The sequence below is a fragment of the Bombina bombina genome, chromosome 2 (assembly GCF_027579735.1).
Source record: "Bombina bombina isolate aBomBom1 chromosome 2, aBomBom1.pri, whole genome shotgun sequence".
Classification (NCBI taxonomy): Eukaryota; Metazoa; Chordata; class Amphibia; order Anura; family Bombinatoridae; genus Bombina; species Bombina bombina.
Genome location: NC_069500.1, coordinates 1,217,163,279 through 1,217,187,904, shown reverse-complemented (window position 1 = coordinate 1,217,187,904; position 24,626 = coordinate 1,217,163,279). Strand labels below are relative to the sequence as shown.

The 24,626-nt window shown below is 40.0% G+C and overlaps 1 protein-coding gene across 3 annotated transcripts in view; it reads right to left on the bottom strand.

The window, feature by feature from the left end:
- Window positions 1–1,016: 1,016 nt before the first annotated feature.
- Window positions 1,017–24,626, bottom strand: part of CLOCK (clock circadian regulator) — a 482,886-nt gene continuing 459,276 nt past the window's right edge. For all 3 annotated transcript variants that reach the window (XM_053703956.1, XM_053703957.1, XM_053703958.1), the window contains one exon: window positions 1,017–3,127. In XM_053703956.1, coding sequence (XP_053559931.1) covers window positions 2,975–3,127 — 153 coding nt within the window. In that variant the 3' untranslated portion in view covers window positions 1,017–2,974. The remainder of the gene's footprint in view (window positions 3,128–24,626) is intronic.

Genomic DNA, 24,626 nt, shown 5'->3' with positions numbered 1-24,626 from the left:
GGGACATATAGATATGCAACAGATTTAGCAGACACAGCTCGGGTAGCCTGCCAACTGGAAAACTGCTGCTACTGAAGGGTTGTGCTTTATGTGTAAGAGGCAGGCGGTACCCTCATAGTCAGCCACAGTCCTTAAAGGGACACTAAAAACAATTTTTTTTCTTTAATGATTCAAATAGAGCATGCAATTTTAAGCAACTTTCTAATTTACTCCTATTATCAATGTTTCTTCGTTCTCTTGCTATCTTTATTTAAAAAGCAGGAATGTGATGCATAGGAGCCAGCCCATTTTTGGTTGAGAACCTGGGTTATCCTTGCTTATTGGTGGGTAAATGTCAGCCTCCAATAAACAAGCGCTATCCATGGTGCTGAACCTAAAATGGGCTGGCTGCTAAGATTTACATTCATGATTTTAAAATAAAGATAGCAAGAGAACGAAGAAAAATTGGTAATAGGAGTAAATTAGAAAGTTGCTTAAAATTGCATACTCTATCTGAATCATGAAAGAACAATTTGGGTTCAGTGTCCCTTTAACTCTAATGGGGAAACGCCAAATATAATAATTCGTTTACAGTGATGTATATATGTAATTTGCAAGGTTACAGGCAAAGGGTCCCAATAATGGTCTGGGGTGGCTGAAGCCTTTTAGTGGTGTGTGTGCTGTACTGAGAGGTAAGAGGGGTCTAATCTTTCTTCATCACTTGTGCAAAATAAAACTAAATCCCAACCTAATTCCAAACCGGCAGAAACTGAAATGAATCAGGAATGGGAGAGCTATATCTATGAATGGGGGTTCCCAGCCCTCAGATTTCTATAAGGCATTTCTACTTAGGTCATAGGCCATCTAGCACCAGTACTAATATGAGAGTGTGAGATATATAAAATATACATAAAAACAGGTAAAATTATATTAGTGGGTAAAATGCAATGTGGTATAATCTAAAGAACCTGGATGGATGTGAGTGCAGAAACATTTCGGTCACTTAAGAGTTTTTCATAAATTAAACAAAACATGAATTCAATCCCACAAAATTACAATGTCAACTTATTTTAACATAATACAACATATATAATTAAAGCACAAAACAAAACCACAAAATATTACTAGAGATTGTAAACAAAACATAGAATGCATACAGCAACCACCATTGTTCCAGGGCTTAAATGTAAGATTATACGCTAAGTAAAAAGGTTCCACTTTTTCACCAGAAAACATCTAACAAGTGTCTATAACATTTTGATATAACCATTTAATGACCAGTATAGTTTTCAAGCCAAAGATCATAAGCTCTTTAATATTTCAGCCCCCTGACTGGTTTAGAGGACATTCCGGCTGGATACAAAGCAGCAAGCCAGTTGGCTCTTTGCACTGATCTTTAGACCTTTTGGACTTGTACATACGCCAATAAGGTACAAGCCCACCACATAACATATACACATCCACAAGGTACTTAGTTAAAATGCTGTCAGATTGTATCAGTGCTTTTTGATCCTGTTGTAGCTAAAGGTTTATTTTGTTTGCATAGCACATCTAATACTCAAGTATCCAAATACAATGTCTTCCAATTCAACACTGTTTGGCACTGATTGTACTAATTATATATTTACTGATTTCTAGAATGCGCACTTACATTTAATCCCTGAACACAGTGGTGTTTATCAAAAGAAAAGTGGGTGGAAATAATTGAAGAGTGAGAGGATGTTTTTCAGTATCATGGTACGTTACATTAAAATCTATGGCCATGCATCATAACACCTTTTTATATTATCCATATATATATATATGTAGATATTTACATAATATGTTACAGCAACTGTACAATATAGCATTTGTTTAACATTGACAAAAAGTTACAATATATAAAAAACATTAAATTTCTCTCATTTGCTGAAGTGAAATGCTGATTCTGTTGCAATATACAATTCTCAATTTTCCAAATTTCTCACTTTGGTTCCAAAGAGGTACTCTCTGTACCTTGATCATTTTAAAAGCAGAACCGAGTTAAAATCAGGATATAAACTGACATGTTCCAATCTGTTACAGCATGTAATTTTAATCCTAGTGATGCTGTAAAAATACGTGTTTAACTATGTGATTAACCCCTATGCATGGTTTGAGTCCCACTCAGGACACGCAGAGCACTGCAGGTCCAGAGTGGAAACTGACGTTGATACAATTGGCAGCACTAGTCGCACGACCAATGCTGATTGGATCAGCTGTAGTTTCTGCTCAGGAACACCAATGATCTGAGTGGGACTCTATGTGTTTAAACCCTTTACAAGGGTTAAAAATATATAGTTACAGCGTCAACAGTGTTAAAATTACATTATTATTATTAGAGCGTTTAATTTTAAAACTATAATGGCCCTTTAACGGAAAAAAGCTGGTGTTACACAAAGGGTCCATATTTTGCAAAAGAATGTACACACAAAACAATAGAGAGAAATCTAGCACATATAAAGACCGTTTTAATTAGACAATAAAAACAAGGCCTGTTTAAATGACAAAACTAAGAGTTGTATAAACGGTTTACAGGATATAACAAATTACCTGTCTTGACAAAACAGGTCTTGATTTAATTGACAACTTGAGTTTAAAAAAATATGAAATTTGCAGTGTTTATTATGATAATTAGTGTAATATATATATATATGAAAATGATTTGCTGACAACATTTTCAATAGAGTGGTTCTTAAAGCAGAAGATCTATTGATATACGATTTATTGATTTTTCCCCGATGGGATGAGAACTTATAAGCAGGCAAACAACCTGTTTATATTTTATTTGGTTCTACATGATGATCCAGACAAAAATGCTGTATGACATAAAATGATAAAAACATTTCTGTTAGGTAAGTATATTGTCTCATATCACACATCCACCTCACTACCAATGAAGCAACATCACTAAAATCTTCTACAATCTCTTGTATCTTTGTTTCCTTTAATAGCAGTATATAAAATGCAGCCAATATCACTTCTGCTGTACTTTTGAAAGGTCACTCATATTTTCAGTTATGTGGCGAGAGAACGGCTGCTGGTGGGATGGAGCAAAAGTGTTCTGCTGTACGGTGAAAGGAGACAGAATAAGTTGTGTTGACTGATTTCCATGAACCAACCTGGAGGTCTGAATAAAGAAGATAAATTAGGAACTGTTACAGGCACAGCATATATTCCTGTTTATAATGCTATATAAATATAGCTATTAGGACGTTTACCAATAAAGGTAGTTATTCCAAATGCTTTACGGAGTTTCTTAATGAATGAAATAATGTATTTCAATGTCATGTTTTATTATAATATGCATTAATAGTTTTAAAAGAATGAATAAAAAGCAGGTAAAATTATATTCTACTGTGAAATAAAAGTTAGTTTTTTTGATCAAGTTTAAAAAATTGTTTTTGTCTCATGACCACTCTTAATGATGCCAATATTCTACTTGTATTTTAACCCAAGGTTATAAGAATGTTTTTATGTGGTGACTACTGACAATGATATCAATAAACGGTCTAAAAGAGTAAAAAAAAAAATATAAAAAAATATTCTTACCTGATAAATTAATTCCACATTCCTTACACTTTGCAATTACATCACCTGGCCACCGGGAGGAGGCAAAGACACTGTAACAGGGTAAAGAGGAGCAAACTAGGAATGCCATTACCATGTGCTACAGTTTTTGGTTTATGGACTCTAATTACCAAGAAAGAAAGAAATAAACAATAAATAATGTTTCCTTTCTAATGGTAGTGAGAATCCACAATCCTTACACTTGGAAACCAATATCCAAGCTGAGCAGTGCACCAAAATGAATGGGGGGGGGGGAGGCACCAACGCCCAAAGAACCTTCAAACACATCAAAATGATAACATTTTATAAAAGTGTGAAGAGAGGACCAAGTCACAGCCTTGCAAATTTGTTTGACAGAGGCCTCATTTTTGAAAGCCCATAAAGCAGCAACTGAACGAGTGGATTGAGTAGTAATTCTGACCGGGGGATCTTGGCTAGCTTCCAAGTAAGCTCTGTTAATTATACTCCTCAACCAAAAAGATAAAGACACACAGACATGGCTTTTTGACCCTTACCAGAAAATAACACAAATAGACTAGAAGACTGACAAAACTCCTTTGAAGATTTCAAACCTTACCACATCCAAATTATGCCATAACCTCTTCTGTTGAGACTTTGGATTAGGATACAAAGAAGGAACAATGATTTCCTGATTTATATTTTTAGTAGACATTACCTAAGGAAGAAACCTAAATTTGTTTGTAAAAGAGCCTTAATCTGGTGAAAGATAAAATAAGGAATCTCCCAAGAAAGCACTGACAATTCTGACAATACGTGCAAAAAACATAACCCACAAGAAAAGTAAACATAGAAACATACGGCTAGATTACAAGTTGTGCGTTAGGCTGAAAAAGCAGCGTTAACAGGTCCTAACGCTGCTTTTTCACTACCGCTGCTATTACGAGTTTTGCAGGTTTAGGGGCACTGCACACTTCTTTGGCCTTACCACAAAACGACTTACGTAAACCCTTTTTTCTATGGGACATCCATAGCGCCGGTATTACGAGTCTGTCATGGGAGGCCAAAAAGTAAGCGGTACACCCTCTACCTCCAAGATCCCTAACGCATTCTAAAGTCAGTAGTTAAGAGTTTTATGGTACAACGCCGTAACATAAAACTCATAACTAAAGTGCTAAAAAGTACACTAACACCCATAAACTACCTATTAATGCCTAAACCAAGGTCCTCCCGCATCGCAAACACTATAACAACATTTTTAAACTCTAATCTGCTGCTCCGGACATCGCTGCCACTATAATAAACATATTAACCCCTAAACCGCCGCACTCCCGCCTCGCAAACACTAGTTAAATAATATTAACCCCTAATCTTCCGCCCCTAACATCGCCAACACCTACCTATATTTATTAACCCCTAATCTGCCGCCCCAATATATTAAATGTATTAACCCCTAAATCTAAGTCTAACCCTAACACCCCCTAACTTAAATATAATTTAAATAAAGCTAAATAAAATTACTATAATTAACTACATTATTCCTATTTAAAACTAAATACTTACTAATAAAATGAACCCTAAGATAGCTACAATATAACTAATAGTTACATTGTAGCTATCTTAGGCCTAGATTTGGAGTTTGGCGGTAGAAGGGATGTTAACGCTCCGCAGGCTTTTTTCTGGCCGCACCATAAAATTAACTCTGGTATCGAGAGTTCAAAAAAATGCTGCGTTAGGCTCCAAAAAAGGAGCGTAGAGCATTTTTACCGCAAATGCAACTCTCGATACCAGAGTTGCTTACGGACGCGGCCAGCCTCAAAAACGTGCTCGTGCACGATTCTCCCATAGGAAACAATGGGGCTGTTTGAGCTGAAAAAAAACCTAACACCTGCAAAAAAGCAGCGTTCAGCTCCTAACGCAGCCCCATTGTTTCCTATGGGGAAACACTTCCTACGTCTGCACCTAACACTCTAACATGTACCCCGAGCCTAAACACCCCTACCCTTACACTTATTAACCCCTAATCTGCCGCCCCCGCTATCGCTGACCCCTGCATTATATTATTAACCCCTAATCTTCCGCTCCGTAAACCGCCGCAACTTACATTATCCCTATGTACCCCTAATCTGCTGCCCCTAACACCGCCGACCCCTGTATTATATTTATTAACCCCTAATCTGCCCCCCTCAACGTCGCCGACACCTGCCTACACTTATTAACCCCTAATCTGCCGAGCGGACCTGAGCGCTACTATAATAAAGTAATTAACCCCTAATCCGCCTCACTAACCCTATCATAAATAGTATTAACCCCTAATCTGCCCTCCCTAACATCGCCGACACCTAACTTCAATTATTAACCCCTAATCTGCCGACCGGACCTCACCGCTACTATAATAAATGGATTAACCCCTAAAGCTAAGTCTAACCCTAACACTAACACCCCCCTAACTTAAATATAATTTAAATCTAACGAAATTAATTAACTCTTATTAAATAAATTATTCCTATTTAAAGCTTAATACTTACCTGTAAAATACATCCTAATATAGCTACAATATAAATTATAATTATATTGTAGCTATTTTAGGATTAATATTTATTTTACAGGCAACTTTGTAATTATTTTAACCAGGTACAATAGCTATTAAATAGTTAAGAACTATTTAATAGTTACCTAGTTAAAATAATAACAAATTTACCTGTAAAATAAATCCTAACCTAAGTTATAATTAAACCTAACACTACCCTATCAATAAATTAATTAAATAAACTACCTACAATTACCTACAATTAACCTAACACTACACTATCAATAAATAAATTAAATACAATTGCTACAAATAACTACAATTACATAAACTAACTAAAGTACAAAAAATAAAAAAGAACTAAGTTACAAAAAATAAAAAAATATTTACAAACATAAGAAAAATATTACAACAATTTTAAACTAATTACACCTACTCTAAGCCCCCTAATAAAATAACAAAGACCCCCAAAATAAAAAATTCCCTACCCTATTCTAAATTAATAAATGTAAAAGCTCTTTTACCTTACCAGCCCTGAACAGGGCCCTTTGCGGGGCATGCCCCAAGAAAATCAGCTCTTTTGCCTGTAAAAAAAAACATACAATACCCCCCCCCCAACATTACAACCCACCACCCACATACCCCTAATCTAACCCAAACCCCCCTTAAATAAACCTAACACTAAGCCCCTGAAGATCTTCCTACCTTGTCTTCACCATCCAGGTATCACCGATCCGTCCTGGCATCCGGTGCTGAAGAGGTCCAGAAGAGGCTCCAAAGTCTTCCTCCTATCCGGCAAGAAGAGGACATCCGGACCGGCAAACATCTTCTCCAAGCGGCATCTTCGATCTTCTTCCATCCGGTGCGGAGCGGGTCCATCTTGAAGCAGCCGACGCGGATCCATCCTCTTCTTCCGTTGTCTCCCGACGAATGACGGTTCCTTTAAGGGACGTCATCCAAGATGGCGTCCCTCGAATTCCGATTGGCTGATAGGATTCTATCAGCCAATCGGAATTAAGGTAGGAATATTCTGATTGGCTGATGGAATCAGCCAATCAGAATCAAGTTCAATCCGATTGGCTGATCCAATCAGCCAATCAGATTGAGCTCGCATTCTATTGGCTGATCGGAACAGCCAATAGAATGCGAGGTCAATCTGATTGGCTGATTGGATCAGCCAATAGGATTGAACTTGATTCTGATTGGCTGATTCCATCAGCCAATCAGAATATTCCTACCTTAATTCCGATTGGCTGATAGAATCCTATCAGCCAATCGGAATTCGAGGGACGCCATCTTGGATGACGTCCCTTAAAGGAACCGTCATTCGTCGGGAGACAACGGAAGAAGAGGATGGATCCGCGTCGGCTGCTTCAAGATGGACCCGCTCCGCACCGGATGGAAGAAGATCGAAGATGCCGCTTGGAGAAGATGTTTGCCGGTCCGGATGTCCTCTTCTTGCCGGATAGGAGGAAGACTTTGGGGCCTCTTCTGGACCTCTTCAGCACCGGATGCCAGGACGGATCGGTGATACCTGGATGGTGAAGACAAGGTAGGAAGATCTTCAGGGGCTTAGTGTTAGGTTTATTTAAGGGGGGTTTGGGTTAGATTAGGGGTATGTGGGTGGTGGGTTGTAATGTTGGGGGGGGGGTATTGTATGTTTTTTTTACAGGCAAAAGAGCTGATTTTCTTGGGGCATGCCCCGCAAAGGGCCCTGTTCAGGGCTGGTAAGGTAAAAGAGCTTTTACATTTATTAATTTAGAATAGGGTAGGGAATTTTTTATTTTGGGGGTCTTTGTTATTTTATTAGGGGGCTTAGAGTAGGTGTAATTAGTTTAAAATTGTTGTAATATTTTTCTTATGTTTGTAAATATTTTTTTATTTTTTGTAACTTAGTTCTTTATTATTTTTTGTACTTTAGTTAGTTTATGTAATTGTAGTTATTTGTAGCAATTGTATTTAATTTATTTATTGATAGTGTAGTGTTAGGTTAATTGTAGGTAATTGTAGGTAGTTTATTTAATTAATTTATTTATAGGGTAGTGTTAGGTTTAATTATAACTTAGGTTAGGATTTATTTTACAGGTAAATTTGTTATTATTTTAACTAGGTAACTATTAAATAGTTCTTAACTATTTAATAGCTATTGTACCTGGTTAAAATAATTACAAAGTTGCCTGTAAAATAAATATTAATCCTAAAATAGCTACAATATAATCATAATTTATATTGTAGCTATATTAGGATGTATTTTACAGGTAAGTATTTAGCTTTAAATAGGAATAATTTATTTAATAAGAGTTAATTAATTTCGTTAGATTTAAATTATATTTAAGTTAGGGGGGTGTTAGTGTTAGGGTTAGACTTAGCTTTAGGGGTTAATCCATTTATTATAGTAGCGGTGAGGTCCGGTCGGCAGATTAGGGGTTAATAATTGAAGTTAGGTGTCAGCGATGTTAGGGAGGGCAGATTAGGGGTTAATACTATTTATGATAGGGTTAGTGAGGCGGATTAGGGGTTAATAACTTTATTATAGTAGCGCTCAGGTCCCTTCGGCAGATTAGGGGTTAATAAGTGTAGGCAGGTGTCGGCGACGTTGAGGGGGGCAGATTAGGGGTTAATAAATATAATACAGGGGTCGGCGGTGTTAGGGGCAGCAGATTAGGGGTACATAGGGATAATGTAAGTTGCGGCGGTTTACGGAGCGGAAGATTAGGGGTTAATTATTGTAGGTAGCTGGCGGCGACGTTGTGGGGGGCAGGTTAGGGGTTAATAAATATAATACAGGTGTCGGCGGGGTTAGGGGCAGCAGATTAGGGGTACATAAGTATAACGTAGGTGGCGGTCGGCAGATTAGGGGTTAAAAATTTTTAATCGAGTGGCGGCGATGTGGGGGGACCTCGGTTTAGGGGTACATAGGTAGTTTATGGGTGTTAGTGTACTTTAGGGTACAGTAGTTAAGAGCTTTACGAACCGGCGTTAGCCCAGAAAGCTCTTAACTCCTGCTTTTTTCAGGCGGCTGGAGTTTTGTCGTTAGAGCTCTAACGCTCACTTCAGAAACGACTCTAAATACCGGCGTTAGAAAGATCCCATTGAAAAGATAGGATACGCAATTGACGCAAGGGGATCTGCGGTATGGAAAAGTCGCGGCTGAAAAGTGAGCGTTAGACCCTTTAATCACTGACTCCAAATACCGGCGGTAGCCTAAAACCAGCGTTAGGAGCCTCTAACGCTGGTTTTCACGGCTAACGCCAAACTCTAAATCTAGCCGTTAGAGTTTATTTTCATTTTACAGGCATTGCCCCAAAGTAATCAGCTCTTTTACCTGTAAAAAAGAATACAAACAACCCCCCCAACAGTAAAACCCACCACCCACACAACCAACCCCCCAAATAAAATAATAACTAAAATACCTAAGCTCCCCATTGCCCTGAAAAGGGCATTTGGATGGGCATTGCCCTTAAAAGGGCATTTAGCTCTATTGTAGCCCAAAGCCCTAACCTAAAAAATAAACCCACCCAATACACCCTTAATAAAACCTAACACTAACCACCTGAAGATAAACTTACTGTTCTGAAGACCGGACATCCATCCTCAAGGAAGCGGCAGAAGTCTTCATCCAACCGGGCCGAAGTCCTCAACGAAGCCGGGAGAAGCCTTCATCCAAGCCAGGCGAAGTGGTCCTCCAGACGGCATCTTCTATCTTCATCCATCTGACACGGAGCGGGTCCATCGTCAAGACATCCGACGCGGAGCATCCTCTTCTTACTGAATGAAGTTTCCTTTAAATGACGTCATCCAAGATGGCATTCCTTAGATCCCGATTGGCTGATAGAATTCTATCAGCCAATCGGAATTAAAGTAGAAAATATCCTATTGGCTGATGCAATCAGCCAATAGGATTGAAGTTCAATCCTATTGGCTGATCCTATCAGCCAATAGGATTGAGCTTGCATTCTATTGGCTGATTGGAACAGCCAATAGAATGCAAGCTCAATCCTATTAGTCTGGAATTTTAAACCATATCCACGACCAGTGTGAAAGAACTGCTAAAGCTGTATTCTTGGCATTAATACGGACAATCTGTATGATGGCATCACACTTGAGTTCCCTGTCTTCAAAGCTTGGATCCTAATTTGAATCTCCTCTCAGTGCAACTCTTGGCAGGGCCCTCTACCCATTTGATCCCTATAATTGTTTTGTTGTACTGCGCCTTTGATTATAGCGCTGCGGAAACTGTTGGAGCTCTACAAATAACAGATAATAATAATCCTCTAAGGAGGATTCTTTAGAAACTAAATCAGACAGCAAATCGCACCAAAAGGCTGCTGTCCCAGCAAATATAGCAATACTTACTGTAGGCTAAAATAACAAACCTCCCTGCAGAAAAGTCTTCCTTAGGTAACACTCAAGTTTCCTGTTCATAGGATCTTTAAAAGATGTACTGTTCTCCAAAGGGATAGTCCTCTTAGCCAAAGTAAAAAGCAACATATGGAATAGTGCCCCATAATTACACACTGGCCTCAGTAATAGGGAAGATAGTAAACGGCACTCCCAGCTTGTCCCATTACTTGGTAATAATTTCATTAATTGATGAAGGTACCAGGAAAGTCTCAGGAGACCTGGTCCTGAATATAAGATCTAACTTATGTACAGGTTTTTCCTCTGCTGGTTTAGAATCCTCAATTCCTAACATTTTTAAGACCCCCTTTAAAAGAAAATGCAAAGATTCCATTTTAAATTGAAAGATCATCTCCTCAGGTTCTTTGTCTGACTCTGAGGAAGAATCGTCAACATATACCTCCTCCACTGATGCAGAAGATAACCCCCTCTAAATCCAAACCTTGAACCTGGCTGACAAAGACTCCAGAGACTCAGATATCGCCACTTGTAAAGGAGCTTTAAACCCCCAGCAAAATCAGATGTGTCTTGAGTTATTTGTACTGCTGGTTTACTAATAGTTGGTGGTAAACTGGGGGAAGGTGAATTTGATTGTAACACAACCGTTAGACAAGCATTACACAACTGAGCAGGAGGACAAACTAGTACCTCCTGACATAATAAACATTTATTTGTAGGAATGACAATGTTCATGGCCATGTCCTCAGACAATAAAAGTATAGCCTCAGCAGTCCCAGTTTTCCCCATATCAGTAGTGATATATATATATACAGGGAGTGCAGAATTATTAGGCAAATGAGTATTTTGACCACATCATCCTCTTTATGCATGTTGTCTTACTCCAAGCTGTATAGGCTCGAAAGCCTACTACCAATTAAGCATATTAGGTGATGTGCATCTCTGTAATGAGAAGGGGTGTGGTCTAATGACATCAACACCCTATATCAGGTGTGCATAATTATTAGGCAACTTCCTTTCCTTTGGCAAAATGGGTCAAAAGAAGGACTTGACAGGCTCAGAAAAGTAAAAAATAGTGAGATATCTTGCAGAGGGATGCAGCACTCTTAAAATTGCAAAGCTTCTGAAGCGTGATCATCAAACAATCAAGCGTTTCATTCAAAATAGTCAACAGGGTCGCAAGAAGCGTGTGGAAAAACCAAGGCGCAAAATAACTGCCCATGAACTGAGAAAAGTCAAGCGTGCAGCTGCCAAGATGCCACTTGCCACCAGTTTGGCCATATTTCAGAGCTGCAACATCACTGGAGTGCCCAAAAGCACAAGGTGTGCAATACTCAGAGACATGGCCAAGGTAAGAAAGGCTGAAAGACGACCACCACTGAACAAGACACACAAGCTGAAACGTCAAGACTGGGCCAAGAAATATCTCAAGACTGATTTTTCTAAGGTTTTATGGACTGATGAAATGAGAGTGAGTCTTGATGGGCCAGATGGATGGGCCCGTGGCTGGATTGGTAAAGGGCAGAGAGCTCCAGTCCGACTCAGACGCCAGCAAGGTGGAGGTGGAGTACTGGTTTGGGCTGGTATCATCAAAGATGAGCTTGTGGGGCCTTTTCAGGTTGAGGATGGAGTCAAGCTCAACTCCCAGTGCTACTGCCAGTTTCTGGAAGACACCTTCTTCAAGCAGTGGTACAGGAAGAAGTTTGCATCCTTCAAGAAAAACATGATTTTCATGCAGGACAATGCTCCATCACATGCGTCCAAGTACTCCACAGCGTGGCTGGCAAGAAAGGGTATAAAAGAAGAAAATCTAATGACATGGCCTCCTTGTTCACCTGATCTGAACCCCATTGAGAACCTGTGGTCCATCATTCCATCATCAAATGTGAGATTTACAAGGAGGGAAAACAGTACACCTCTCTGAACAGTGTCTGGGAGGCTGTGGTTGCTGCTGCACGCAATGTTAATGGTGAACAGATCAAAACACTGACAGAATCCATGGATGGCAGGCTTTTGAGTGTCCTTGCAAAGAAAAGTGGCTATATTGGTCACTGTTTTGTTTTTGTTTTGTTTTTGAATGTCAGAAATGTATATTTGTGAATGTTGAGATGTTATATTGGTTTCACTGGTAAAAATAAATAATTGAAATGGGTATATATTTGTTTTTTGTTAAGTTGCCTAATAATTATGCACAGTAATAGTCACCTGCACACACAGATATCCCCCTAAAATAGCTAAAACTAAAAACAAACTAAAAACTACTTCCAAAAATATTCAGCTTTGATATTAATGAGTTTTTTGGGTTCATTGAGAACATGGTTGTTGTTCAATAATAAAAGTAATCCTCAAAAATACAACTTGCCTAATAATTCTGCACTCCCTGTATATAAAAGGACAGACGGCACTCACTGGTCTTTTAGTGAATACATTTTAATAGATAAAGCGTGACGTTTCGGGGGGGGGGACTCCCCTTCCTCAGACAAACAAACACAACACTCAACTGACAACTTAAACAGTGTAAGCCCCTCCCCCAATGAAAAATTGTGTCAAAAAGGTAACCATAGTGATCCTCAATAAACAGGAATTTGCTTGTTCAATGTATACTAAATACAACATCATCTAAACTTTTTTGAAAAACATGTATCCTTTTAATGAAAATATAAATACATATCCCTGTCTAGTGATAAAAAAACATAATTTATGTAAGAACTTACCTGATAAATTCATTTCTTTCATATTGACAAGAGTCCATGAGCTAGTGACATATGGTATATAAAATCCTACCAGGAGGGGCAAAGTTTCCCAAACCTCAAAATGCCTATAAATAAACCCCTCACCACACCCACTAACAGTTTAACGAATAGCCAAGCAGTGGGGTGATAAAGAAAGGAGTAGAAAGCATCAACAATGGAAATTTGGAAATAATTGTGCTTTATACAAAAAAATCATAACCATCATAAAAAGGGTGGGCCTCATGGACTCTTGCCAATATGAAAGAAATGAATTTATCAGGTAAGTTCTTACAAAAATTATGTTTTCTTTCATGTAATTGGCAAGAGTCCATGAACTAGTGACATATGGGATATCAATACCCAAGATGTGGATCTTCCACTCAAGAGTCACTAGAGAGGGAGGGAATAAAAATAAAAACAGCCATATTCGCTGAAAAAATTAATCCACAACCCAAAAAAATAAGTTTATTTTCATTTTTGAAAGAAAAAAACTTAAATCAAGAGCAGAAGAATCAAACTGAAACAGCTGCCTGAAGAACTTTTCTACCAAAAACTGCTTCCAAAGAAGCAAATACATCAAAACGGTAGAATTTAGTAAATGTATGCAAAGAGGACCAAGTTGCCGCTTTGCAAATCTGATCAACTGAAGCTTCATTCTTAAAAGCCCACGAAGTGGAGACCGATCTAGTAGAATGAGCTGTAATTCTCTGAGGCGGGGCCTGACCCGACTCCAAATAGGCTTGATGAATCAAAAGTTTCAACCAAGAAGCCAAGGAAATAGCAGAAGCCTTCTGACCTTTCCTAGGACCAGAAAATAAAACAAATAAACTGGAAGTCTTCCTGAAATCTTTAGTAGCTTCCACATAATATTTCAAAGCTCTTAACACATCCAAAGAATTTAAGGATCTCTCCAAAGAACTCTTAGGATTAGGACATAAGGAAGGGACAACAATTTCTCTACTAATGTTGTTAGAATTCACAACCTTAGGTAAAAATTGAAAAGAAGTCCGCAAAACTGCCTTTTCCTGATGAAAAATCAGAAAAAGAGACTCACAAGAAAGAGCAGATAACTCAGAAACTCTTCTAGCAAAAGAGATGGCCAAAATAAACAACACTTTCAAAGAAAGTAGTTTAATGTCTAAAGAATGCATAGGTTCAAATGGAGGAGCCTGTAAAGCCTTCAGAACCAAATTAAGACTCCAAGGAGGAGAAATTGACTTAATGACAGGCTTAATACGAATTAAAGCCTGTACAAAACAGTGTATATCAGGAAGTATAGCAATCTTTCTGTGAAATAAAACAGAAAGAGCAGAGATTTGTCCTTTCAAGGAACTTGCAGACAAACCCTTATCCAAACCATCCTAAAGAAACTGTAAAATTCTAGGAATTCTAAAAGAATGCCAGGAGAATTTATGAGAAGAACACCATGAAATGTAAGTCTTCCAAACTCTATAATAAAATCTTTCTAGAGACAGATTTACGAGCTTGTAACATAGTATTAATCACTGAGTCAGAGAAACCTCTATGACTTAGAACTAAGCGTTCAATTTCCATACCATCAAATTTAATGATTTGAGATCCTGATGGAAAAACAGACCTTGAGATAGTAGGTCCGGCTGTAACGGAAGTGGCCATGGTGGGCAACTGGACATCCGAACCAGATCCGCATACCAAAACCTGTGTGGCCATGCTGGAGCCACCAGCAACACAAAAGACTGTTTCATGATGATTTTGGAGATCACTCTTGGAAGGAGAACTAGAGGCGGGAAGATGTAAGCAGGATGATAATACCAAGGAAGTGTCAGCACATCCACTGCTTCCACCTGAACATCCCTGGACCTGGACAGGTATCTGGGAAGTTTCTTGTTTAGATGAGAGGCCATGAGATCTATCTCTGGAAGACCCCACATCTGAACAATCTGAGAAAACACATCTGGATGGAGAGACCACTCCCCTAGATGTAAAGTCTGACGGCTGAGATAATCCGCCTCCCAATTGTCTACACCTGGGATATGCACCGCAGAGATTAGACAGGAGCTGGATTCCGCCCAAGCAAGTATCCGAGATACTTCTTTCATAGCTTGGGGACTGTGAGTCCCACCCTAATGATTGACATAAGCCACAGTTGTGATATTGTCTGTCTGAAAACAAATGAACGGTTCTCTCTTTAGCAGAGGCCAGAACTGAAGTGCCCTGAGAATTGCACGGAGTTCTAAAATATTTATTGGTAATCTCGCCTCTTGAGATTTCCAAACCCCTTGTGCTGTCAGAGATCCCCAAACAGCTCCCCAACCTGAAAGACTTGCATCTGTTGAGATCACAGTCCAGGTTGGCTGAACAAAAGAAGCCTCTTGAACCAAACGATGGTGATCTATCCACCATGTCAGAGAGTGTCGTACATTGGGATTCAAGGATATTAATTGTGATATCTTTATATAATCCCTGCACCATTGATTCAGCATACAAAGCTGTAGAGGTCTCATGTGAAAACGAGCAAAGGGGATCGCGTCCGATGCTGCAGTCATGAGACCTAAAACTTCCATGCACATAGCCACTGAAGGGAATGACTGAGACTGAAGGTGCCGGCATGCTGCGACCGATTTTAAACGTCTCTTGTCTGTTAGAGACAGAGTCATGGACACTGAATCTATCTGGAAGCCTAAAAAGGTGACCCTCGTCTGAGGAATCAAGAAACTTTTTGGTAAATTGATCCTCCAACCATGTTTCCGAAGAAACAACACTAGTTGATTCGTGTGAGATTCTGCAGTACATAAAGACTGAGCTAGTACCAAGATATCGTCCAAATAAGGAAACACTGCAATACCCGGTTCTCTGATTACAGATAGTAGGGCACCCAGAACCTTTGAAAAGATTCTTGGAGCTGTTGCTAGGCCAAATGGAAGAGCAACAAATTGGTAATGCTTGTCTAGAAAAGAGAATCTCAGAAACTGATAGTGTTCTGGATGAATCGGAATATGAAGGTATGCATCCTGCAAGTCTATTGTGGACATATAATGTCCTCGCTGAACAAAAGGCAGAATAGTCCTTATAGTCACCATCTTGAAAGTTGGTACTCTTACATAACGATTCAAAATTTTCAGATCCAGAACTGGTCTGAATAAATTTTCTTTCTTTGGTACAATGAATAGGTTTGAATAAAACCCCAAACCTTTTTCCTGAGGAGGAACTGGCATGATTACCCCTGAAGACTCCAGGTCTGAAACACACTTCAGAAAAGCCTGAGCTTTTACTGGATTTACAGGGATACGTGAGAGAAAAAATCTTCTCACAGGAGGTCTTACTCTGAATCCTATTCGATACCCTTGAGAGACAATGCTCTGAATCCAATGATTTTGGACAGATTTTTTTTTTTTTTTATATTTTATAAAGCTTTATTAGGTTATTCAAAAACGATACATAAATAACATAAGTACAGAGACATTAGTATTATACAGGGAATGTACATTGTTATTATATTTTTTCGAGTTCAGCTTGACAGTACATAGTCCTACTGTCAATTAATTCCCTTTAAGGTGTTAGGAGTTCAGCTCCATAGTGACTCTTGCTCTAAGTAAATAACCATAAAACCATCAAACATAAACAACTATGGGTGTTATAGCGTACACCCCAATAGAACTAAAATATTGACATATATTGAAACCATCAATATACAGCAGTTATAATTAAGAATGAAAAGAGAAGAAAAAAGAAAAACAGAATAGAAGGCGAGTTCTAAGGGCAAGTAAAGGAGAACATGAGGAGGAGAGAAGAAGAGAAGAAAAAAAAAAGGGGGAAAGAGGGGGGAGGGGAGGGAAGGGGGAAAGTTAACCAGATGTGCATATTGCTTGTATGATAAGATAATGTTGGAGGCAAAGAGCATCGACTACTCCCTTGTAAGGGGCTTCCAATATTCCATCATGTATCCGTAAATCTCTAACTTATCATCTTTTAGGTATCGGTATCTCTCTAGGGATAAGTACCTATCTACCAGATTCTCCCAGTCTGAGATCAGAGGGACATTGACAGATTTCCAATTTTTAGGGATGAGGGACTTAGCAGCATTAAGCATGAGAAAAAGTAGGTATTTTTTAGGCTTTTCCACTAATTTGGGTAGGCCGTGGAAAAGCAAAAGGGTAGGATTCCTGTTTAGAGTAGCATTGAGTTTAGAGTCCATAATATTCAATATGGATTGCCAAAATGGCCTTATTAAATCGCAGGTCCACCAGATATGAAGGGCCGTACCGGGCTCCCCACATCCTCTCTAGCACTTGCCATCTGTTTTCTTGTAATTTTTTTTAATTCTGACAGGCGTTAGGTACCAGCGTGACAGAAACTTGTAGTTGGTTTCCAAAATCTTAGCTGATATGGATGCTTTGTTATGGTTGCTGAAAATTCTCTGCCATTCTGCTTCTGTGAGGTTCTGATCTAATTCATGATGCCACTGTCTTATAAATGAAGGTGTGTGAGTCTCCTTGTGGGATGTCAAAAGTTTATACATAATTGAGATTAGATGTTTTGGGGGACGAGGTAGTAAACATAGTGTTTCCAGTAGTGTAAGCTGCCTGGTTATATTCTCTACTTTTGCGTGTGTTAATAGATAATGTTGCAGCTGTGTATGAAAGTACCAAGTGATAGTTACGCCTGAATTGCCCAGTTCCTCAAGAGTCTTGAGTTTCTTGTTAGCCAGGAGCCTGTGGAACATAGTTTGGTCTATTTGTGCTTTATTCAAGTATGTCTGATGAGTATTAGTGAATGGAATGTCAGGGTTATGAGTGAATGGCATTAATGGAGAAGGACTAGTAGAAATATAAGGATGATCGACAAGTGTTTTGTCCCATTGTTGGAAAAAGTCCCTTAGGAGAGGGTATTGGCTAATTGTGTTAGGCCTATTTTTGTTTGAGATCCACCCCAAAGAGCCTATATTATGCGCTCCCAAGATTGATTTACCCACCTGGACCCACGTTTTGTCCTGTGGGTTGGTGCTGAACTCTACCTGGTGTTGGAGGGTGATGGCCTTTTTGTACATTAGGAGGTTTGGGATGCCCAATCCTCCTTTTTCTTTGGATAGGTAGAGAGTCTTTTTTGCAATTCGGGGTCGTGTTCCCCCCCATAAATATTCCTCTAAAAGTCCCTGAAGCTTTAGTAGATACTGAGCAGGCAATGGGATGGGGAGAGTTTGTAAGTAATATAGAATACGGGGGAGGGCATTCATTTTTACGGCTCCAATCCTACCGAGCCAGGAGATTCTCTTATTTTTCCAGGAAGAAAAATCTCCCGAGATTGATGCTAGTAAATGTGTATAATTTGCTTCGTAGAGGTTATGTATTTTTGGAGTTAGATATATCCCTAAATATTTAAGTGTGCTAGTTTTAATACGTAGTTTACAAATGTCTGGGATTTGGCATAAAACCGTCGGTGGTAAGTTTACGTTCAATATTTCAGATTTCGTTTGGTTTAAGTGAAAATTGGATACCCTACCATACTCCTCAAATTCCCTAAGGATCTTGGGAAGCGAGACCAGGGGGTCTGTTACTGAGAGAAGAACGTCATCTGCATATAGCGATAACTTATGTTCATGAGTGCCTATTTTAATCCCCGTAATTTTTTGGTTGTCGCATATTTTTTGTGCTAGTGTTTCAATCGTGAGAACGAACAATAGTGGAGACAGGGGGCACCCTTGTCGAGTACCGTTTGTTATCTTAAAGGGATCAGATAATAAATTGTTTATCTTAACCTGTGCTGTTGGTTCTGTGTAGAGGGAGAAGACTCAGCGTATAAAGGAGTGGCCAAAATTCATTTTTGACAGGACAGTTCTAAGGAAATCCCAATTGACCCTGTCAAAAGCCTTCTCGGCATCGGTGGAAACAAGTATAGATGGGATGTTGTTTTGTTGTGCATAATTTACTAGTAAGGTAGCTTTTATGGTATTGTCCCTAGCCTCATGGCCTGGGACAAATCCCACTTGGTCAGGAGATATTAATTGTGGCAAATAATTATTCAATCACGTAGCGAGTATTTTTGCGAAGATCTTAAGATCCACATTAAGGAGGGATATTGGCCTGAAATTCTCCGGGCGATCAGGTGTTTTGCCTGGTTTAGGAATAGTGGTAACGTGCGCCAGAAGCATGGAGGGGGAAAATCCCTGGGTGTCTCCTATGGAGTTAAACCGAGATGCCAGGCGCGGCGACAATATGTCTTTAAAGAGCTTGTAATATTTAACACTGAAACCGTCGGGCCCCGGGCTCTTACCTGATGGAAGGCTATCAATGGTTTTAATTACTTCTTCCACTGAGATGTCTGTTTCCAAGCCCTCCCTCTCGGTGTCAGATAATTTAGGGAGTGTCAGAGAATTTAAATATTGGTCAATAGCGGTTTGGCTTGCTTTTTTTTCATCCTCCTGAGGGGATGTGTCTTTTTCGTGTAAATTATAAAGGGAATGATAGTATGATCTCAATACCTCCGCTATAGATGGGCTGTCTGTGCATGTCTGATTGTGTTGATTTAGCATCGTGTGGATGTGTGATTTTAGTTGCTTCCGCTTTAAAGCTCTCGCAAGCAATCTACCTGGCTTATCCCCGGATTCAAAATACTTCTGTTGTAACTTCAGAGCCATTGTCTGATGGTCAGCAGAGTGCATGTCCTGTATTTGCTTCCTAAGCTGTTGAAGTTCTATTTGAACCTGTGTGTTTGCGGGTGTTTTCTTGTGTTTAGTTTCTAATTCCCTTATTTTAGAGAGAAGTGATGTGTACCTTTGTCTGACCTGTTTTAGTTGGAGGGCCTTCTGCTTAATTAACTCTCCCCTGAGTACACATTTGTGCGCTTCCCAGACTACCTGATCTGATACCTCCAGGTTTTCATTATGTTGAAAATATTCTGCCAATGTTTTTTCTATTTTAATTTTGATGATCTGGTTGTTGACCAAAAAGTCATCAAACCTCCAGAGAAATGGGCCATCTGGTCTTGTGGGCCATTTTAATTTACAAATTACCGGTGCATGATCAGACCATGTCATCGGGAGAATCTGGGTGCTCGTGACACCTGCCAGTGTGTTCTGGTCAGTAAAAAAATAGTAAATTCTAGAGAAAATGTCATGAGGATGTGAGAAAAAAGTGTAGTCTCGTCTAAGAGGGTGCAAGATGCGCCATGTGTCATGTACCGCCAGCTCCTCCAATCTGGAGTTGCATTGCCTGATAACTTTTTTGGGGATGGAAGTAAGGGCTCTGGATGTGTCCAAAACAGGGTCAAGGGGAAGATTAAAGTCCCCTCCCAGGATAAGCGCTCCTTTGCGTAATTCTAGAATTTTGTTGGTAAGGGTTGACATAAATTTATTCTGTCGCTGGTTTGGGAAATAGGCATTAGCAAAAGTGACCACCCTGTTAAACAGAGTGCCCACCAAAATCAGGTATCGTCCATCAGGATCTCTTTCCATGTGAGTAAGTGCAAAGGGGGATGAGTGTTTAAACATAATGCCCACCCCGTTTTTCTTAGTAGGCCCTGAGGCGAAATAGGAGGTCGGGAATTTAGGAGCAGTCCATGTCGGTTCCATGCCCTTTTTAAAGTGTGTCTCTTGTATGAACAGCACATCACAATGTGTTCTAAGAGCGTCCCTAATCAAATGAGTTCTTTTTTGAGGGATATTTAGACCCTTTGCATTAATGGTCATCAGTGATAAATCGTGTGCTCTATCAGTAGTCATTGTGGGAAGGGAGAGGAGAGAGAAAAAAAAATTAATAAATAAATAAAAGAAAAAAAAAAAGAATTTAAAATAGGAGTGGGAGGGAAGGTGGGAAAGGGAGAGTAGTGGCTAGGTAAGTGGGTAGAAAGGGTTGAAGGAAGGAAAGAAGAAGCAGGGAGAAGGATAGAAAATAAAAACTAGGTTTCTAGTCTCAGAGTGAAGAATCCCTAGAGGGGACAGAAGCAGATCGGGTCCACTGTATGTAAGTACAGTGTACAGTAGAGATGATGGTTAGTAAGAACTAATCCAGTAGTGACCAACTAGAGGGTCAGCAGAGAAGAAAGGTAGAAAAGGTGTGTGAATGTGGGATCAGTATCCCCACACCAGGTGCTGCCAGTAAACATAAAATATATTTATGAGGAGAGAGTCAGAACTGCCCAATCAAATCAAAGGTCAGGGTAGACACCCGGATTTACACTACAGTTCCATTGTGTTACCCTCCTTGCATTTGTTACATTTAAACTCATTATATAAAATACAACAGTAAAAATAGAACATCAACAGTAACAGTTAACCCAGGAAGTTGACATACTTAAGTAAATTTGAAGTGCAACATCACAAGGGCCCTCTGCATGTGGAGTAGGCTATTTCCTGCGTTAGTGAAAGCTTCAGACAATATAAGTGAGTACTAAACTACTTTGCCAAACAGCTCTGTTGTGTAGGCATTGCTACTCCAGGCAAACAGTGTTAGCTAAGGCCTTAAACCGGCAAGTCAGCCGAGGGGAAGCAAGTGTCCACAAGTGAAATTCTTCTATCATGCTTTCTGGTTAAACCTAACTGGCACTGAGCTTCCGCCTAAGCAGGTAGGGAGTAAATATGCTGTCACATATCTCCTATTGAGGTAGAATGCTTGCTAATCTGCCCTGAGGTAACTCCTGATATAATTCTGTGCCTGTGCGAATAGCATCCTCAACCTCTTGGTAAATCTAAACTACATCACCCCTAAGCTAAGGGCCCTCAGCCTGGCTAAAACATTTCCCAGTGTGTGAGCCCCCTCTATAACATCGTAATAAAAACAGATTTGTACATAACAAGAAAACTATGATGTTTGAGGGAGGGGGAAAAATGGGGTAAGGCAGCACAGCAAAAGGGAGAACAGAAACATCACACTTATCTGATTCATCAAAAGTTCATAGAGGTAGTCTTTTGCAGCAATCCAAAGTAGTCTCAAAAAGCTAGTAATTGTTCGCTTAACAATTTATCTGTCAGAAACAGCTTCTCGAATGTCCTGATTTCTTGGCGGTGCTTCTTCGTCGACAGGTGGTGGGATGTCAATCCCCAGAGTTCTGCTGAAGTCTCTCAAATCCATTTGTGATCTGTATACAGCTTGTTTGCCATTGCGTGAGGCAATTATGCTCACCGGGAAACCCCATTTGTATTGAATACTGTGAGCTTGAAGTTGACTGGTGATAAAACGGAGATCCCTCCTCTTTTGGAGTGTGATCTGGCTCAGGTCTGAAAAAACTTGTATGGGGATACCCGCATGGGTAAGGTCCTTAATGGCCCTTGCTTTTTGTGAGACCGTGTCCTTGTCTTTATAACTGAGGAATTTGATAATAATGTCCCTTGGCGGGGCCTTTGGGGAGGGTCTCGGGCGAAGGGCTCGGTGTGCTCTCTCTAGCGGGATGTCTGTCGAGCTTGGTGTGCCCTTTATGGTGCAAAAACATAATTTATGCTTACCTGATAAATTCCTTTCTTCTGTTGTGTGATCAGTCCACGGGTCATCATTACTTCTGGGATATAACTCCTCCCCAACAGGAAATGCAAGAGGATTCACCCAGCAGAGCTGCATATAGCTCCTCCCCTCTACGTCAGTCCCAGTCATTCGACCAAGAAACAACGAGAAAGGAGTAACCAAGGGTGAAGTGGTGACTGGAGTATAATTTAAAAGATATTTACCTGCCTTAAAACAGGGCGGGCCGTGGACTGATCACACAACAGAAGAAAGGAATTTATCAGGTAAGCATAAATTATGTTTTCTTCTGTTATGTGTGATCAGTCCACGGGTCATCATTACTTCTGGGATACCAATACCAAAGCAAAAGTACACGGATGACGGGAGGGATAGGCAGGCTCATTATACAGAAGGAACCACTGCCTGAAGAACCTTTCTCCCAAAAATAGCCTCCGAAGAAGCAAAAGTGTCAAATTTGTAAAATTTGGAAAAAGTATGAAGCGAAGACCAAGTTGCAGCCTTGCAAATCTGTTCAACAGAGGCCTCATTCTTAAAGGCCCAAGTGGAAGCCACAGCTCTAGTGGAGTGAGCTGTAATTCTTTCAGGAGGCTGCTGTCCAGCAGTCTCATAGGCTAAACGTATTATGCTACGAAGCCAAAAAGAGAGAGAGGTAGCAGAAGCTTTTTGACCTCTCCTCTGTCCAGAGTAAACGACAAACAAGGAAGAAGTTTGGCGAAAATCTTTAGTTGCCTGCAAGTAGAACTTGAGGGCACGAACTACATCTAGATTGTGTAAAAGACGTTCCTTCTTTGAAGAAGGATTTGGACACAAGGATGGGACAACAATCTCTTGATTGATGTTCCTGTTAGTGACTACCTTAGGTAAGAACCCAGGTTTAGTACGCAGAACTACCTTGTCTGAGTGAAAAATCAGATAAGGGGAATCACAATGTAAGGCTGATAACTCAGAGACTCTTCGAGCCGAGGAAATAGCCATTAAAAACAGAACTTTCCAAGATAACATTTTTATATCAATGGAATGAAGGGGTTCAAACGGAACACCCTGTAAAACGTTAAGAACTAAGTTTAAACTCCATGGTGGAGCAACAGCTTTAAACACAGGCTTGATCCTAGCTAAAGCCTGACAAAAGGACTGGACGTCTGGATTTTCTGACAGACGTCTGTGTAACAAGATGGACAGAGCTGAAATCTGTCCCTTTAATGAACTAGCTGATAAACCCTTTTCTAAACCTTCTTGTAGAAAAGACAATATCCTAGCGATCCTAACCTTACTCCAGGAGTAACCTTTGGATTCGCACCAGTATAGGTATTTCCGCCATATTTTATGGTAAATCCTTCTGGTAACAGGCTTCCTAGCCTGAATCAGGGTATCAATAACCGACTCAGAAAAACCACGTTTTGATAAAATCAAGCGTTCAATTTCCAAGCAGTCAGCTTCAGAGAAGTTAGATTTTGATGTTTGAATGGACCCTGTATCAGAAGGTCCTGTCTTAGAGGTAGAGACCAAGGCGGACAGGATGACATGTCCACTAGATCTGCATACCAAGTCCTGCGTGGCCAAGCAGGTGCTATTAGAATTACTGATGCTCTCTCCTGTTTGATTTTGGCAATCAATCGAGGAAGCAGCGGGAAGGGTGGAAACACATAAGCCATCCTGAAGTTCCAAGGTGCTGTCAAAGCATCTATCAGAACTGCTCCCGGATCCCTGGATCTGGACCCGTAGCGAGGAAGATTTGGCGTTCTGGCGAGACGCCATGAGATCTATCTCTGGTTTGCCCCAACGTCGAAGTATTTGGGCAAAGACCTCCGGATGAAGTTCCCACTCCCCCGGATGAAGAGTCTGGCGACTCAAGAAATCCGCCTCCCAGTTCTCCACTCCCGGGATGTGGATTGCTGACAGGTGGCAAGAGTGAGACTCTGCCCAGCGAATTATCTTTGATACTTCCATCATTGCTAGGGAGCTTCTTGTCCCTCCCTGATGGTTGATGTAAGCTACAGTCGTGATGTTGTCCGACTGAAACCTGATGAACCCCCGAGTTATTAACTGGGG